The sequence below is a fragment of the Malurus melanocephalus genome, unplaced genomic scaffold (assembly GCF_030028575.1).
Source record: "Malurus melanocephalus ecotype Western Australia unplaced genomic scaffold, MMel_1.1 scaffold_259, whole genome shotgun sequence".
Taxonomy (NCBI): domain Eukaryota; kingdom Metazoa; phylum Chordata; class Aves; order Passeriformes; family Maluridae; genus Malurus; species Malurus melanocephalus.
The window spans coordinates 557,452-577,376 of NW_026623491.1; the positions used below are offsets into that span (position 1 = coordinate 557,452).

The 19,925-nt window shown below is 43.3% G+C and overlaps 1 protein-coding gene across 1 annotated transcript; it reads right to left on the reverse strand.

Moving 5' to 3' along the window:
- Positions 1-1,948: 1,948 nt before the first annotated feature.
- Positions 1,949-19,923, reverse strand: FKBP4 (FKBP prolyl isomerase 4). Its single transcript, XM_057375830.1, has 10 exons — positions 19,655-19,923; positions 15,922-16,066; positions 14,771-14,913; positions 10,901-11,021; positions 10,157-10,313; positions 9,001-9,091; positions 8,563-8,646; positions 7,688-7,873; positions 6,904-7,143; positions 1,949-3,971 (listed from the first exon to the last, which is right to left on the reverse strand). Exons 1-10 carry the CDS (start codon positions 19,736-19,738, stop codon positions 3,873-3,875), a joined length of 1,350 nt encoding a protein of 449 aa, XP_057231813.1. The 5' UTR covers positions 19,739-19,923; the 3' UTR covers positions 1,949-3,872.
- Positions 19,924-19,925: the final 2 nt, after the last annotated feature.

Consider the following 19,925-nt stretch of genomic DNA (forward strand, 5'->3'; position numbering starts at 1 on the left):
CCCCCGCTCCCTTCCCACCGCGAACTCCGTGCACGATGAAGGATGGACAGGCGGACAGACAGGCGGGTGTGGTTTACAAAGTCAGTTCTGTAATTGTTTATTTTAAGCATYGTTTCGTTTCTCTATAAGGACATACATAACGAGGTTTATAGTTTAAGTTTACATGCATGACCTCACTTACAAACACCAGTATGCCACCTTCTGCCGGCGACTGGACCCACTTTCAAAGACAGCACGGAACACCCTCACAGCTGCCTGAACAGGGCATCTTTAWTGTCCTTAACAGATTTACATTCTTAACCATTTCATAGATTATGTAGTAACAACGAGGGCAAAGTGGTACTTTCAAGACTGCTCACACTTAACAACAGATGCACCATTGACTCAGATTTTTTTAGATATGCCACAGAAATCATCTYACTTTTTGCTTTCAGAAACACGTACAACGATCATGCCTGTGGGAGATTTTGAAAACTGTTGTTTAACAATTAGAAATTTATCAYTAGCTTTAGCAGCAAAAACAGTTTCAGCCACAGAGGCTTGTATTTCCAGTAATAATTAACAACTCRATGTATGTACTTGATGAAGAAGAGTACTAGGGCTTGGCATTCCTGTCCCTCATTTTTTTCTACGTCTATAAATCCTTTCTTGTAACTCCAGTTGACATTCACACAATGTTGTTTCCTACAAGAGGTGGTAGTGCTTTGGTAYAAATTTTTCACATACACGGGGCTGTTACCATAGTGAGTACTCATGAAAATCACCATTACCTGGCAACCCTAAGGCCTTAACAGGCAAATGAAWTCAGCATTTCCTTAAGCGAAGTGACCTACCAAGCACTTCATCCTGCCTCTCTTATCCCAGCCCTCCCCACGGAGTTCAGATACTGCTACCCTGTGCAGAGCAGTGCAGCTCCCAGCTTTCTAAGCAAAATCCAACCCGGGTGAATTTGGTACCTGGGGCCCGGGGCAGGGAAGCACCCCAAGCAGCCCTAACACCATTTTGGTGACAGTTCCAGGGCCCAAGGCACTGCTGCAGGACAGGCACTGGTGATGCCCCAGCCCAGAAGAACCCCACAAGTGCTTACACAGTTCTTCTGTTTCAGAAAAGGAGACTGGGAATTCATGTTCTATTACATGTTAGAACAGGAATACTCTCTGCAACACACACACAAKTCCAGCCCATGGCATGCCATGCAAAGACATCTTTCTCACCATAAAAAAAAAATCCATTTATTTTGATCTGAGAGGAACAGATTATCTACCTTTCTTTTGCAGGGCAGGCAAATAAAGTGCCCCTTCTGCCCCTGTCTCAGAACAGGACACTGGAGATGCTGAATTTAACATCACATGATAGGATAAACAACAGCTGAATTTGGATACTGCGTTCCATGCCTTCGGACAAACAAAAAAGCCCATCCCAACCAAAAGCCCCCACAAAATTCAAAAGCACACCCATCCCCAAACAAGACACATAAACTGCAGAAAGAAGCAGAATACTGAATAGCTTTCTTGTGAATTCTGGGTAAGCAGGCATTAGAATCACTCAGGAGTTTGTAGTTCATTAGAAGTATTTGCAATATGTAAGACACTATCACTTTCTCTTCAAATCCAGTCACTTTCAGGTATATTGGTTGTTTTTTTTCTCTGGTCCAGTTTTACAGTCTGGTGGATGAAGAGAAGGGTAACAATATGAACATATAATAAGCTCTATGCATAGGTTACAGACTTGCTTTTTGCACAGTTTSCAGCAACATACTTTTTCCCTTTTGTAAATATATGGGTAAATAATGTATTGAATATTGTGGGAATTTTCTGTGGTAACAAACAATCAACAGAAAAATAATCAGGACATTGAGGCTATGTGGACAAATAACACTGAATGACCAAAGGACAGTAAATTCTCTCAATTCTGTGCAAATTCCAATAAAAACCCACGAAAAGTTCAGTTTTCTGGAGTTTAATTGGAGCTTTATTACTTAAGCTGTGACTTCACAGTCTGCACCTTCAGCAATTTGCAAAGAGGAGGCATACAAGAAAGGTTACAATACYTAATGGAAGGGACTCCCTACTGAACAGGGGAAAGAGGGCAACCCCAAGGCAGAAGAAGTGGGAGCGCCAATTTGTTCTTAAGTCTCACATGAGGACTCCTGGAAAAACCTATTTACTTGAATGAAATCAAGGAAATAAATTTAGAAAGCAGAACCTGGGATTAAAGTAAGCTGGAAGCAGAAAGAAATGAACACCAATGACAAATGGGAGCTACCAATGTCTCAGCCTCAGCTCTGTGCCTAGGAAGATCATGGAACAGATCCTCCTAGATGCTATCTAAGGCACGTGGAGGACAGGGAGGTGACTGGGGACAGCCAGCACAGCTTCACCAAGGRCCAGTCCTRTCTGACCAGCCTGGTGGCCTTCAGTGATGGAGTGGTGACTCCACCAGTGGACAAGGGAAGGGCTACAGGTGTCATTTATTTTCATTTCTGTAAATTTCTGCCTTAGACAGTTCCCCACAACATCCTTCTCTCTGAACTGGAGAGAGCTGGGATTCACTGGGTGGACAGTTTGATGGGTAAGAGATGGTCACATCCACAGGGTAGTGGTCAACGGCTCAGCGTCCCGATGGACACCAGTGACAAGTGGTGTCCCTCAGGGGTCYGTATTGGGATCAGAGTTACTATCATCTTCATTAATGATGTGGATGAAGGGACACAGTGCACCCTCTGCAAGTCTGCAGATGACACCAAGCTGAGTGGGCCAGCTGACAAACCTGAAGGATGGGATGCCAATCCAGAGGGACATRGACAAGCTTGACAAGTGGGCACATGTGTTAATGAGGCTTAATAAGGCCAAGTGCAAGGTGCTGCACCTGGGTTGGGGCAACCCCTGGTATCTATAAAGGCTGGGGSATGAACAGATCCAGAGCAGCCCTGCCAAGAAGGATTTAGGGGTGCTGTTGGATGAGAGGCTGGACATGAGTTAGCAATGCACAGTCACAGCCCAGAAGGCCAATTGTACCCTGGGCTGCCATYCACAGCAGCATGGGCAGCAGGGTGAAGGAGGGGACATTGACCCTCTGCTCTGGTGAGACMCCACCTGCAGTGCTGCATCCAGCTCTGGGGTCCCCAGCAAAGGAAGGACATCGACCTGTTGAAGCAAGCCCAGAGGAAGGCCACCAAGAYGATTAGAGGGATCAAGCACCTCTCCTTATGAGAAAAGGCCGAGAGAACTGGGATTGTTCAGCTTGGGAAAAAGGCTTTGGGGTGACCAAACTGTGGTCTTCCAGTACCTGAAGGKAGCCTACAAGAAACAGGAGAGAGACTATTTACACGGGAAACTAGTGACAGCACWAGGGGGAATGGTTTCAAACTGAAAGAGTGCAGGTTAAGATTAGCTATTAGGAAGAAATTCTTTACTGTGAGGGTGGTGAGGCACTGGAACAGGTTTCCCAGAGAAGCTGTGGATGTTCCATCCCTGAAGTGTTCAAGACCAGGCTGGATGGGGCTCTGAGCAACCTGCTCTAGTAAAGGGCATCCCTGTCCACAGCAGGCGGGGTTAAAACTAGATCTTTGAGGTCCCTTCCAWCTCAAGCCATTCTATGATTCTATGAAAATGCAAATAAACCAAGCAGAGTAAATCCAGACAGAACCCAAACAGTAACAGAGGCTGAATGAATAAATAAAGTCATTAGGATTAAACCAGATTTATGCTGCCACTCAGCTTCTTGAACAGCCACATAAAGCTGTAACTGACTGTGGCATGGTGGCTTCAGCCTCTGCTCCCTTGAAGCCACTATCCAACCAGGTAGAAAAATAAAGGTCTAATTCACTGGAAATTCTTTCATTTACAAAACTAATGGAATAGGGTTTGTTTTTATGCTTCTGCTTCAACTTCTGATTTATCTTCAACTCCATTCTGCGCATCTTTCATTTCTGCATCTTCAGTGTGGCTTGTCTGAAGAGTAGAGGATGACTAAACAAAGAGACAAAGAAAATATATTAATTTGTTATACAAAATTGCTAGCACAAACATTGTTTGATTCTTATGACTTGGAAAGCTTGTCTACCCTGCAAGATTGAATTGTGATATTAGGATTTTCAAACAAGAGAAACCAAAATATTTTCACACCTCTAGGAAACCAGAAGTGTTGTAGAGGAGGCCAAAATATARTACTGGTAATTAGGTGGTTACGATTCTTAATGTGACCTGCACCCACTTACCACTCAACAATTTCTTASAAGTCTTTTAACTGAAATTCATTTAGGAAGCTTCTGCAAGGACTGCTTTTGCTCTGCCTCAATATCAATGTAGTTCATTTTCAGCCATTCCCAGAGCCTACCCCAATCCGACTTGCATGAGGCAAACTTACAGTCAGCATAAGATGAAATATCTTTGTTGGACAACAAATTTTGTGGAGACATTTTTCAACGCAACGACAGTGATTTGGATGTCCTCTGCAAGAGCTTAGCTGGAAGAAATTATGATCTGACAAGGTGCTCTAAAGCCTTCTCCTTGTGCATCTTGCTCATCAAAAGGTGTGAAGGCAGAGAGCCATGAGGTAGGGTCCAAGGTTTTACAAGAGGACATTATTAGAACATCCTGACCTTGCAATGATTTTCAAAYATAGGGAGGCAAAAATGGCTTGGCTTGCTCATCTCAAAACCTAGCACAATGAAATTGCTCTCCCACCTGTCAGCCCAGCACCTTGAACCATCTGTTTTATGATGATCTTAGACGAGAACCAGACAAAAACAAGAGAAGTCTTAAACATACAATGCTGAGAGAGGGGAACAGGAGGGGGAAAAGGGGCAGAATCCTTAAAATCTTACACCAACTTGGCTGCCAACATGAAACCACTTTTAAAAGAGCATTCATGCATCAAAGGTCAATTTTTGATCCTTAGAAGCATTYTGTAAAGCACACAAGAGCTAGATCTTCTCTCCACAACAAATGTGTTAACTAGCAACCCTGGGTTTAAGATAAGGTGATCACTCACCTTTCACATGTGTCAACTTTACAAATTCATGAAACGAACTACTGATGCAAGAGTGGCTGTTGAATTTAACAGACTATGTCAGGGATATCAGAACTACAATCCAAACTACCTTCCTAGCAATCAGAAGACATTTGGTAAACAAACCCTCTTCCCCAGAACTTCGAGCTTCTCTACGCCACTGACAGACACTTGGAGCTAGAGTAAAGCAACATTATAAATGCTTAAGAGGAAAACAAGCTATTCTTGCAGGAAAACAACCTTAAGATTGGCCCAGGGAGTAAGCATCCTTTACACTTCATAGTTCCATCAATCCCATTTCATATAAAACCATATCCATTTAAGATAGGCCAGATGGCTCAGAGTTAAAAAAAAACAAACCACATTGCACATTCCCAAGATCATCTAACTTGTTGGGAAGAATTCACCAGACCAGCAGCATGCAAACCTGTATCAGCAATAGTGTTTCCAGCTGCACCAGGGCAGGGATTATCCCCCTCTGCTTGGCAATGCTGAGGCCAAACCTTGAACCCTGTGTTCAGTGTTAGATTCCTAACAAAAACCTTTCATTTACATTTGGTTGGACTCCAGCCTAAAGGATTTTACAACTTTAAACTGATTCCATCCCAAGCGGATAGAGAAACTGAAACTAAGTGTCATGTCTTTCCAGTATCCCACACAGTCTGCAATGCAAAGACTCTGAGTCTGCCTTTTCTTAAGCATCTTACTCTACCAGTCACCTGTCTTAGGAGCTGAAGAAACCATGAAGGCACCTTTTGTATACTTTTAGGGGGTATAGCTTGTTTCAGCAATCCACTCTTCCTATCTCAACACATCTTGCTGTGTCCCACACCTAGTGGAGGAAGCCTGACTCCCAGCAGCTGTGCCAGCTGAAAGGAGCCTTCACAAAAGAGCTCAACAGCTTGGCAATTAAACCCTGCCATTTCAAAAGTGAAGATGCCCAACAGTGAAATAATTCTAGCTTAGTTGCTGTATCTTTATCTTCCTGATATTTTTCATTGAAGCCTACTGAAATTAAGGTACYGTGTGACTTTACATCACTGTGTCTAGAAGGACAGAATACTTTCTTCCAAGCTCCAATAAGCAAGGACTGTTGACATCAGACTGCTTCAGCCAAAAAAAGAAGACACAGCATAAAGCATTTCATGTGGGAAATTGTCAGCTGACAGCCTGAAATGGCTGAACGGTCAGGATACATTCATCTGAGGACACCGTGCCTCTGGAAAGACTCAATGACACAGTTAGCCACAGGAAATTAGCATATCGGTATCTGACAATTTTTTATATGCTCCATGCATACTCTGGAAAGGTGGACACAAAGATCTGTGAAAATAACCTCACAAGATGCGAGCTTCMATACTCCCCAGTGCTACTGAGGAAATTGGAGTCTGATATAAATCCCTGATTTATCTGAGAAGTTACAGGTCCATCTTGTCCTTCTAGACTGCCAGATTTAAGGAAAAGAAACAAAGTTTCCTGAGGATACCTGATTCTCACCAGAAACCAGGAATGTTTCTTTCCAGCTGATACAACCCTGTGAGAATCTGTTTTCACACACTGCCGTTATTAACTGAACTAGTATTTACTAAAAATCCAGTGATACCTGATTAGGAAAACCACCCACACACCAGAATAATGAATCTTCTGACACTTCATGATCAATCTGTGACATCTGACATGGAGACCATCAAACACRTCTCAATGTCTCCGTGAGAAGCAAGACGGTGCCCAGCACCCTCTGTATGACAGATACAAGTTCTCACTAGATGGGCCCCCCAGACAGCAGAACAGCCTGGTCTTTACAATAGGTTTTAGCAGAAGAGGTGCTTTTTTCAGTTCTTGAATATGATCACGATCACCTCCTGTAATCTTTGGAGCAGTGTTACTCACCTTTATGTCTTTGTCCGCAAGCCTTTGGAACATGTTGGCGTACATCTTTTTCTCCTTCTCATGCTGCTCCCGTATTTTTTGCTGACAAGTTACCAGCTGCACTTTGGCAGCTTTGTTACTTGGATAAAGCTGTATCACTTTCTGGAAGTCTGCTCGGGCCAACTCAAAGTCATTGACAGCCAAGTGAGCTTCCCCACGCCGGAAGAGGCCTTTTTCATTGTTGCTATCCAATTCGAGCGCCTGCATTCAAAAAAAAAACCAAAACAAAAACAAACCACATTCAGTATTTTTCTTTTATAAAAATTATATGCAGTCAGAACAGCAGAGAATGCTAGGAACAGTACCTTCTGATGTAAAATTACGAGTCTTGTCAGGGCTTACTAATAAAGTGCGTGGAATACAGCAGAAATAAGCACAATGAGGAATGAATAGAGCAGGCTCTTTGACAAGAGAACCAGCAAGGCTAAGATTTAGTCCTGGCACTAATCCTGCTCTTTGAAAGACCTTTGTCAACATGACAACTTTCACCACATCTCAAGTGTTTCTAATTTCTAAATACTTGAATATTCTAAATGTAGCAGCAACTTAGTAAATGATATTCAAAGGGCAGTAATTATGAAAATAATCTGCTGGATATTTTTAGTGTACTAAAAATTTCATACTACACAAACGCCAGCTGGTAAGAAAGACCAAACACCACATGGCCTGTTGTCCCTAAAATTTTTTAAGCAAGAGAAACTGTCAGACTGCTTGTGCAGTTTAAGAATAAATAAACCCCTACTACCTTGTTGCAGTTCTCCAAAGCCTGGGAGTACTCCTTTAGCTTGAGATGGCACATAGCTAGATTAAGGTGGGCAGCAAGCCTCAAGCTTTTGGCTTTTGATTCCTCCTCCTCAGAGAGCCCAGACTCATGCTCCAGCCACGACACGATCTTCTTATACTGTAATGCTGCCCGCTTGTATTTCCCCTCCTGTGAACAAGGCAGTTCAATTATCACACAGCTCATCACAGTAACTTTTACCTCCCTCTCATCCCTTTTGCCTACCTTGAGCAATAGACCTAATAAAACCTCCATTTGATAAAAAAATAACGTCTATCATCAAAAATATACTACTTCTGAGAGCCATTCCTGCACAGGATCAGAGAGTCTTTAGGAATACCTAACTGGTCCCCCATTAGAGCTAGGGTTATATGCTAGCATTGATACTTCACTGAACTCCTACCTTATATTCAGCTTTTGATACACAAAAATAGATGAGGCATTTTCAAATTGTGTTATGAAGATAATAGGAAAACTCTTCCTTTAGCTAGTCAAATTGCTTTAAACAGCTTCTCCACACATCTCTACCCAAATGAATGTTGTTCATTCACAACACTATCAYATAGCAGGAACCGAAATACTGTAACCTCACTACTATTCTGTGTACACCATGAAGTTATCTGTAGGTACAGCAGAGAGTTCTTGCAGAGTTAGTCCTTTGGATAATCCATCTGAGTTTACTTTTTTTTTTTTTAAAGACACGTTCACCTGCAGTTCTCCCTGTAGAATCTCACAGAATACCATGAACACCACTCAGAAATGACAGAAGCTGTAATCTTTATTATTAGCTCATGACATGGACTAAGAAATGCTACTAAAACTTGGGGACTGTAACTTACCTTGAAGTACTGAGTGCCTCTCTCCTTCACAATAGAGCTCTGCTCCARCTTCTCATCTGTGTTCATTTCCCAAGACTCCTTAGCCTACACAAACAGGAACACTTCAAGTCAACTTCAATACAACAACACAACTTCTAGAGGAATAAAGTGGCTCTGCTGMTTCCCACTAACAGGATGGCAGGGAAAAGTAAGGCAAAGCAGAGCTTTGCACTGCTACTGGAAACCAGCCTAGAGCATGAGAGATGGCAGCAGGCAGGGATACAGGAAGAATAAGGATCATTTCAGCCAAGAGCTCCCAGCACGTCACCATCATCTCTGGCAACAGTGGCCTCCCTGTTTCACATCACCATTCAAGGATTCCATTGTCATCGTTTAAACTGCACTCCCACTTCTTCCCCCAGCCCTGGATCTTTCTGGGATTTCATCTCTTCTTCCCACCTTTTCAAAGCTTTTGAGTTTCACTTCATACTGCAGCTCTGCGTCTGGAGGGATCTTAAATTTCTCATTCCCAGCACTTCCAAAACCATAGCTGTAAAATGGGGGTGGGGAGGGAGAAACAAACATTATAAGGAAGAGAGTTCAAAACTATCCATCCAGCTGTATTTGCTATATAGGAAGATGGAGACAAAAAACCTGTGCAAATTTGGGATTTGCATAAATCATTACTACATGACACAAAGGCTGGAAGAATTCTAGGTACAATTCTAAAATTAGTAAGCACTAGGTAGAAATAAGCAACAAAGAAACCTCGTGTTGATTTCATTAATCTCTTCATAGTCCCTGTTATTATTTTTCTTAATTTACTTGAAGAAAAGCAATTTATCACTCCATTAAAAAAAAAAAAGCCAAACCAAAAGAATCAACTTTAAAGTTATACCTGTCATGCTTTATATTCATGTTCTGAAACTGAGTGTTGCCTTCAGAGCACCTGTATTTCAGTTCTATTCTTAGAAAAGCAGAGACAATCTCACCGAGATTAGGTGAGCAGCTGTACACTTAACATGCTGCTAATCATCTGATAAACAGGAAATGCCTACAGAATTCTCCAGTGAAACTCCAGTAAGAAGCTGCATATTAGCAGGAAAACCCTCTAGATCACATTGCTTTTCTTTCCTGCTCCTTTCAGGCTCAGTTCCAGTTTAAAAAAAAATCAGTAAAAACTGGAATAAATTAAAGTCTGATGAAAACAATCTGTGCAACTCCACTTGTCTCAGACAGTGTTCTCACTGTAAAGAGAAAATTCTGCCTATAGCCAAGTCTACACACACACAGTTTTACAGTAAGCAGTCCAAAAGAGGGATCACAAAAATCTAAGTTAAAGGGCAACAACATTTTAAAAAAATATTCAGAGGTCAACATTACAGAGATTTATATAATTTTTTTCTGGAGTGCCAGTGCTTCATTATGAAGTGGTAAAGTGACCTTAGTTCTATAGCAACCTTAGCTCTATACTTCTCACACATCTATTTTTTGGAGCTAATCCAASTTTTACCACAGCACTGAAAAAAGCTGAAAGGCACTATAAAAAAGCATTTCTTTCTTGCCAGATGATTAATATAAGCCCTTSCAGTATCAAATACCAGAAACAGCATACCTGGGTTTGAGATAGAACACAGATTCCTCAGATTTCTCCATTTTTTGAATTGCTTTCTCCAGCCCATGAGGAATATCRAAGTTTTCACCTTCTCCAATCTCAAACCTCAATTCCCTCTTGTCAAAAACACGATCTCCATGTCGGCCTTCAAACTGGACTGGTGAYAAAAACCGGAACAACAGAGACAGAAATCAGGTTTCTATATATATATCAGGTTTCTATATATTTCTATTGCCCTGCAATGGGCAGGCACCAGGAGTACAGGTAGCACATACAGAGTGCCAAAACCTCCTTCTAAACTCGCTTTTCTCTTTTAGCAGCTACCTATGACATGGCTACTGGCAGCAAACAGGACCTCTGCCGTAAAATTTAACAACCCTGGTTTTTTTTTGTTTTTTAAGTGTTTGTTTTTTCCACTCCAATGACAAGGGCCAGAATGACTTCCCCTCTTGTTCCTCAGCACATGGAAATACTTTATGGGACTCAATCACCTTTTGTGATCAGATAAGCACTTTAACAGATTCAGTATCAGAATCTGTAACTAGAAAACACAAYTGTTGCTGGAAAATGCAAACCTTGCTAGAAACAGGAGAAGGAAAGCTTACTTTAGGTTGTTAAGTTACTTGGTAAAGAAAAGAGAAACCATGTATTGCTCTCCCTCAGGACAAGGAGTTGTAGATTGTGGAAAAGGCCTGCCAACCCAYATGGCAAACCCATTTGCTATTTGTGTAACAACACACTTACTCTCTACAAGTGCATCCTCATTGGGCTTGGAGTAGCCCTCCCCCTTTTTACGGATTCTTCGGATGATGCCACCRTCTTCTTCATCAGTGAGGTCCTCCCCCTTGAACTCAAAAAGYTCTATCTGTGGAGGGAAGAAAAGCCTTGCATTTATTCTCATTGCATCAATTTAGTAACTCAAAGTATTTGCTCTGCAGAAATCTCTAAAACTCCAAACTCACTGCTGTAACAAATTGTTTAGGATTTTTAARAGCTAGTGTTAATGGGAGAGATAGGTATCCAGTCTGAATCTCTGAATCTTCACATGCCCTCCCAAGTAAATGTAAATCATAGTTTCAAGTAGCAATACCACTATGACATAGAAAAACAGTCAAGTTACAAAAGATATTTGTCGTTGCTGCTATGAAGTGGGAAAAAAAAATCATATCCTCTGTTTGAGTAAAATAGTGAAAACAGCACAAAAAAGCAAACCATTATAATCAGCATTGTTTAGACTACCCCATTTACAAAAAAAAAAAAAAAAATTTCAGGAGATTCCTGACACTGGACTTAAGATACCTGGAATGCAAAAGGAATTGAATATCCACCAGTACTTCCACTTTTTAATTTGAATGATACTTAGCAACAAATAATATTCTGGTCTTTCTCTTCAGTCAGTCTGAAAGAAGTAATTCCTGAACATCCTACTAATGACCACACAGGTATGTCCCATCCTTCTTTTTTTTCCCAACTTGAACAACCTATCTGTTGTTTCCCAACTGGAACAATCTATCTGTTCATTTAGCTCAGCAAACGCAATTATAAGGAAGAAGAAACAAACCACTGCCAGATCAAAAAAGAAAAAAAGAACTTCCAARCCATAGGGCATGCATTACTTCATGTCAATAAAGACATATTGATGTGATGACACAGGTTCAAAAGCTCTTAATGTAAGTTTTAGRAGGTCTTTTTTAAGGCAATTTGTACAAAATTTTGGTACGGTGATAAACACTTGCAAAAGAACCATGCTGACATTGTGTTAAGTAATAAAAAGTGAAASTAGATAAAACCAAAGTGGAAATTTAAGAGACTTTAGCTGTTTGAGAGGCATACTAGCCAGAAGTCACTTTAACCTAATGAAACTTGGGAAAATTTTCTGGATCTAAGCTCCAACCCACACCCCCGATCAGGACACACCCAGCACTGTGTACTTTTTGCAGCCAGTGAGCCCCAGGCTGCTTTATCAGGGAAGCACCAAACCACCATAGGCAGCTTTGGTGCTTTTCTTTCTCCCTTTTTCCCTTGAACATGACTGCATAGGCAGGCATTAGGGAATATCAAGACTCGTGAATGAAACGCTACTTTTATCTGAAAACACACCCAGAAAATGGAGAAGCCAGACTGGCAGCATTAAGAAAAGACCAGTGGGAAGGGAGTAACCTGGGTGAATACATTGGAGAGACTCTGGGGTAGTCTGATGGAACAAATCCCATCTTGTGGTTCATGCTTTTATTTATCTCAATGCTAGGTATTATCTTTTCTGCACGACAAATGACAAATGGACAAATGACAAATCGAAGTTTTCTCTGCTTTCTGCTGACCACGTGCATCCTCTGTAGCAGGTGCTAAGTGCTTAAGAATGCTCCACCGAGCTGCCAAGGTAAAAGGCCCTGAGCTTTTAGCTTGCATTTCCATCACCAGCTCAGCTCTGATTACACCTAGTATCACTWGCATAGAAGCACACAGCACTCCAACATGTGTCGTTTGATACAATAAAAGTAAGCCATGAGTAACTTCAGATTCCTGGGTAAGAAAACGCTGCTTATGAACAGCTCTACATGATACGATTTTTCAGAAACAAAGGTATTAATTCTGATGTACTCAAAGTAAGTAAGTTGTCATCTCTCAGTGGACACTACCTGCTAGCAATATCTTCAATCCTATTACTCAGAAGCCCATTGAAAAAAAAAAAAAAATGCAAATCACTATCCCAAGGTAAAGTGAATACAATATCCAGTTATGTGAAGGACAATGGCACCTGGCCTGTATCAGCAATGGTGTGGCCAGCAGGACCAGGGCAGGGATTGTCCCCCCACACTGGGCACTGGTGAGGCCACATCTCAAATGCTGCATCCAGGTCTGGGCTCCTGACTGYGAGAAAGACACTGAGGTGCTGGAATGGGTCCAGAGAARGGCRAATGAGCTGGTGAAGAGTCTGGAGCACAAGCCCTGTGAGGAACAGCTGAGGGTGTTTAACCTGGAGAAAAAGAGGATCAGGGGGACCCTCTCACTCTCTATGASTCCCTGAAAGGAGGTTCTCTGTCCCTTTTCGGGACAAGAAGAAATGGCTTCAAGGCACAGCAGGGGAGGTTTAGAATGGTTATTAGCACTGGAACAGGCTGCCCAGGGTCTGAGTCACCTCCCTGCAGGTATTTAGGTGTGGATGTGGCACTTGGGTYAATGGTTTAGTAATGGACTTGGCTGAGCCAGATTCATGACTGCACTCCACCGACTTAAAGGTCTTTTCCAACCTCAATGATTCTATATATAATTCAGCCTCTTAACAGATGAACAATGTTTCCAACTGTTTCCAATAAAATCTAAACACTTTCAGTCTTCACTCCATGAGTTATTTTTACCTGTCTCAGATAACACATTCAATCTCAGAGCAATCATCAGTTTTAAAACTTTCCTTATGCCCCCAACTGAAGGATTCCTTTCCATTGATTAAGTGCTTTAGAGCAAAGTAATTTCAAAAATTGCACTTAAAAAAAGCCTGCCTTCTCTCAGGTAGAATTTATTTTAAAGCAATTATTGGCAAATTGAACTGTTTCAGCAGCAAGAAAAATATATCCTCCCCAACCACTGTTGAGACTGTCAGGGTATGCTGCAGAAAAAGCTTTAATGTCATCCTCCATGGAAAAATCAAACACAAGCCTGAGCATTCTGAGCAAYTATTCTCACTTCTGAAATAACACACAAGAGACAGCTGCTATTTCCACCCCCTTTTGGGAAGGAGGGGGAAGGTGGTGGGGGGGAATAACTTAAAGATCAGTAGGAAACAAATTCTCTCCTCTCCTGGTGRGGTTGAGACACCAAGGATAACTGGCTCCATGTTCACCAAGACATGCAGCTCATCTCCAGGAGACCAGCTGGCCACGTGAGTTGTCAAGCTGGGTTACCCAGCTGCCAAACTCAGGACTGCTGAGCCTGTCACAGGGACSAAGTGAGTGAACATGACTTTATCTGTGGTGGCAAGATTGATCAGTGTAGCCTGGATGCACAGAGACTTTGGTAATGAACCAGCAATCTGAATCCAAACTGGTATCAYGGTGCTTTAAGGTTTATTAAAACGCTCAGCTCTACAGAAGAGAGCTCCTAATTGCAGGGCTGTTCAAATACTGTATTCCAGCTGTATTTACATGGGGCAATCACCTCTTTTCTCCCTGAAATAGCTTGGAAGAGATTACCTTAATGTTGCAAAGAAAACACAAGTATGAAAAATGTGTTACTGAGGGTATTTATTGCTCTTCCTGTTGTTGAAAACTTCAAAGCTTTTAACATATCATATATTACAAAGTGGTTTAAAGATTTTGTTTTCTGAACTACTTCAGTCTGTCACAGAGACAGTCTGCCCTCCCAGCCTTCACTTTCCTGCTGCAAATCACTCCATAACTGCAAAATTACAACTGAACACTGAAGATCATTCAAATGTTTTAAAAACTCAAAAAGAAGGGAACCTGAGCCATCACAGAGCAGTAGGAGCCAGGCTAAAACTCTGTCCACAGTAACCAAAACTGACCAAACTATTTTCTTTAGAAAACCTAACCATCTTTTTTTGAAAGGATATCACATTTTTCAAGCGTACAGTTTCAGTGACCATCTCTCACTTACCTCAAAAATCAGTGTAGCATTGGGAGGTATCTTTGGGGGGCTCCCAGCTGAGCCATAGGCATATTCTGGTTTACACGTAATCCGACAGATTTCACCGATCTTCATAGTGGCCACAGCAATGTCCCATGCTTTGATCACCTCACCTGCACGAGTCAAATGCCAATCACACAATGAAAAGCATGATCAGCTGAAACTCAGCATCATCACTTTTAGTACACAAAAGCTAAGGCAGTAAAAATACATCAATTTTAAGCACACCAATTTTAAGCCTAATCACATTGTAAAGTTTCCCAAGGACCCAAATTTGGCCCAAACATTTCTTCATTCTAGGTGTAGCAACTCTTTTCGTAGAATAACCAAGCAGACACKGGCTGAAGTGCTTGGCACAGTCTCAAGGGGGAGAAAGTAACAATAAACTCTTCCCAGAGAAAGGCCTCAGGGTGAGAGACTGGCGGCTCCTATTTTGAAAACAATCCAAACCAAAGGCATTTTCTGTCTGGGCTTTATCAGTTGGCAAAGAACCSCACAAGTGGTAACTAAAAGTTACACACATTTGTAACAGAAACGGGGAGGAAAGTAGTAACATTCCTCTCAAAGGGAAGAAAAGGTGTTACAAAATTTTCTCTCTTACTCAAGCTCTTCTAATTGCTGCTCCTTTCTACTCATCAAGCAGCCTTTCTACTCATCTTGTATTAACAGGTACACTATATCATCTCAAATGGCCATGTAATCAATTTACCTCTTTAAAAAAGGAGGTATTTTCTATTTTTTAAAAGTAGAAGGTAAGTAACTGCCAAGGAAAAATACAAGATTGAGTAATAAGATTTGCTGGATCAAAGGTCTGGCCCCCAAAAAAGCCCAGCCAATAAAATGCATATTCTAACTATTTTAAATTACCCTTTATTTACACATTTTAGGGCAGATTTGCTGCCCTGGAGTGCTTTTTATGAGGCCTGTGAATACTTCAGCAGGCCTCTCAAGGGACTACAGTTTTCTCATTCAGAAAAATCTCCAAGACATTGACTGGGCCATTCCAAGAGAATAAACTCAGAAAACAAGCAACAACTTGGAAAAGCAAAGGAGCCAGACACACGAGGAAATCTCATCTTAATTATTACCAAAACTGATCGATACCAAACACAAGGTCTCACCTTTCCCCAAATCAAATGAGAATTTGTCTCTTCTGTCCAGACTGGAGTCAAATTTTGTGCCATCAAGAAGCCATCCTGTGTAATGGACAGTCACTTTATCACCGATCATTGGAGACTCCATCCCACTGCCTTCTCTCTTGACAACCTGGGAAAACAGCAATCAGCACTGAGATCAGGCAACCAAGCCTGCCCATTGGACACGAATCACAAATACCTAGATGCATGCATCTTCAGTAAATAAAGGACTTGCAGGCTTCCTTCAGTCACCTGGAAATGGACTGACTGTTCTTTCTGTAGATTAGCAGTGCTGCAAATTCAGAACCTCAAGATGGCTGTGCTCTGATACRAGAATTTAATAGGCAACAGCTGGCACCAGCTTACAGATCTCTGCATCCATCCTTGGCCACMTCACTTACCTTGCCTCTACAAGATTTTAAATGTACTTGAAACTTACACTGGCAAATTATTAGACAGGCTTKTTTCTTTCCTTTATTCAAGTATTCGCCTCATTCTTTCTCTATCATCACACCTGAATTCACTGTGCTAAGCAAAGCATTTCAGCCAGAGAATAATGTGCTTCTTTCCATGCAAAATCTATTCCAACATGTAATCTGAAATTACTCGAGTTAATCCAGGCAGTTAAACRAAAGTTAGCAGTCTCACCCCATGCAGGTACAGAGTAACATTTAAAAAATACCATATTGCACTAATTTTGTCTCCCCACAATTCTGACATGAAGGCCAGCCCACCTGTATGTCTCACATACAGTTGTAAGGATTTGATTTTCTTCTCAGGGGGTTCCCCAGTCTGCCCAGCAAGACAGGTATTAAATAAAACCACAYTATTCAGAAGGCAAGATGGGACAATCTCTCTGTTGTTCATTTGAGGTTTATTTAAATCCAGAGAGTAATAGTGACATATAGGCAAGGAGGTGAAACCACAGGGTTTCAAAGTTCAAATTTGAATTTTCTCCAATACCAACWGAAAGCATCCAGCTCTGAGCCAAAGCGCTGCATTATCTTAGCCAGGAAAAAGGGGACCAGTGGAAGACCCTATCTGTTTGCATCAGAGAGACCTGGAAAACATTCTGTTATACAAGATAAACATCTATTCAAGGGCACTTACAAGGCATCTGTCCTTTAAATGTCATRTTTCTATACCAATCATGTTTTTCACTGAAGGACAAAGACCTTTGGGAGTCTCYTTCACAAATTTCAGTTTCCTGCAACCCACCACTGTGGATCTCCCACTTGGCCTCCCACCAACTCTGCAACTGACTACACAACTGAAATGCCAGTACCCTCCATCTAAAGCCAAAATTTATCATCAACAATATCAGACTCTTAACAAGCTGAAAGCACCTCATTGAATGCATAAATAAAGAAGAAACCCACAAACAAACAAAACCTAAAAAAAAAATCCTACCTGCTGTTTCCTAAGGAGAGGATGCTCGGCATGAAAAGGGATGCCTGACCTCACACAGCACAGCCCTGTTCTTATCCTACACCAGCACTACAGCAGTTATTAGCATTACAGAAATAATCTTTGATGTCTCCCCAAGGAAGACAAAAGYTCAAGCAACCACTCTCACAGAGATAAGGAAACAAAGTAGGAAAAAACCCATGTGAATCAGGTAAACAACCTAACCTACACCATGCCTAGACATAAATCTATATAAAGTGGATCCAAACTAGCACTTTAAAGCAGCCAGTATGAAGTAATTTTGGAAAACTTACCGCATTTAATGGAAATTTACTAAACTTTACCAAATGCAATATTCTTGTAGTGTCATACCAAAGTATTCTAGAATAACAAATATATCATTTTCATTATTTATACAGAAATATATTTATATTTCTGCATTTGTTCCACTTTGAGGAGACTGAAGTTTCACTTCTGAATGTGGTGATCCTATTTTGTCTAAGGTTTACATTTCCTTTTCAGATGGAAAAATGGGATTTTTCAGTTCATATGGGATTCCAAATAGTYTATTTCTAAACTTAAATACTTACTGTAGAAATTGTGCAAGCATATTTAGCAATATCAGGCAAAAAACTGTGGATACTATTCTGATACAAAGCTGATCCACAAACAAACACACTCCTGGAATCACTGCAACAATACCTGTACAAAATTGGTGTAGGTTAGTTCAGAGCTAGAACCTTGATTTCAATGCATGCATTTTGCACTYCAGCAATTAGGAGAAAAATATCCATGAAGGCTGGACTTCATGACCTCTGCAGTGTTTTGCTTATCAATTCACAATCTCAATTTTTSTGATTTTCACAACCCCTCTTTATTTGCTAGTATTTTCTACTCACCTCCTCTAAAAAAATAATTAAGTAGAATACCCAAAAACACCTGCTGCTTCTCCATCACCAAGAAGTAGGTATACTGCATGAATTAAGCAGACCCTCACTGTCTTGCACCACGCTCGAGGGATCTGGGCTGCGAGAGTGGGGCAGCCATGCAGATGACAACTCTGATCTGATACTGCACTATGTGCAAAATCCAGAAATYGTCACCTAAGCATGCTAGCGGGAAACATGAGAAAGCAGGAATATAGAAGCCAACATCTTCAATCTGCTCCCTGATAACCCTCCTGAACGTGAGACAGCGCCTCCATAACGAACCCAGACTTTAAAACCAGAAGGCTCTAAAGGTTAAACTCAGAATTTCGCCTTTGCTGTGGCGCCTTTTTCTCCTTCTGAACACCGTAACTTCGAAATTTTAATTGCGGTTGAATAACACTTCTAATAATCGCTGAAGTTTTTAGTGGAGCCTAAGGAAGTTTCTAGAGATATGGAAATAGGCAACGTCTGGCAGAGGAAGTTCGTGCAACTCCCCCTCACGGTCTAAATCCTGCTGCCCTTATCACCAGGCTCCCCAGTACAAAGGAGAGCAGCCGCTCGGCCGGAGTGCACCGCACCGCGCCAGGGACCTGCCGGGCCGCCCGCCAAGCGACACCGGGGGGTGACCGGAGCGGAGCGGGGACCCCGCGGGATCGGGGRCTGCCCGCACCCCCGAGAGCCCCGGGCCAGAGCCTGAGGGGCGGCAGCGCCGGGCACGGGCACCGAGCACACGTGCCCTGCCGGGGCTCCATCTTTAATTCCCAGCCCCGGACACGTGCTGGGGGGCGGGGATGGACCCRGACCCCCAAAACCCGCGCGGCGAGCCCGATTGAGATCCCAGCTCGGCTTCCCCTCCCGCACCRTGCCCCAAATCGCGGGAAAAGCCCGAAGGCGGCGAGAAGCGCCTTTTCCCTGCGCAGCTCCCCGTAACCCCGAGTTCTCCCGGCGGGGGAGGTGGGAGCCGGGAGGAGCGGGAGCCGCCGGGAGGAGCGCGGAGCCGCCGCCGCGTGGGAGCCCCTGCGGGCGGCCGGGCAGCGCTTGCGCAGCCGGGGCGCGCTCCCCCTCTCCGCGCTCCCCCTCTCCGCGCTCCCCCTCTCCGCGCTCCCCCTCTCCGCGCTCCCCCTCTCCGCGCTCCCCCTCTCCGCGCTCCCGCCGCTGTTGTTTGATCGCCCGCGCTGCGCCAACGCTGCCTGAATGCCCGGGGACCGTCTCGTCCCCTTCCCCGCAGGGCACACAATGGGCCCGGTGGGGCCGCGGCGCCCGGGAGCACCGGCTCGTAGGCCAAAGGCAATGACGCCCCTCTTTCCTCCCCCGCTCCCCGCCGGCGCGGGGACCCCTCCGAATAGCGCGGAGGGTGGGGATGGGGAACAGCAGCCCGGTACCTTSAGAACGCCCTCATCCTGCTTGGGAGTGATGTCCACCCCTTCCAGGGGAGCTCCGTCCGCTTTCATCTCCTCCGCCGTCATGCCGCCTGCTGCTGCCACCTCTGCGCAGGGAAGGGCTGCCTGGCGGGCTCGGTGCTGCGCTGGGCGCCGGGATGGGGCTGGGACAGCGCCTGGCTGCGCCTCCGGCTCCGGGCAGCGCGGGTGGGGGCGGGCGCCGCACACCTCCTTCCCTGCTGCTCTCGCCGCAGCGCCAGCCCCTGGTCGCCGA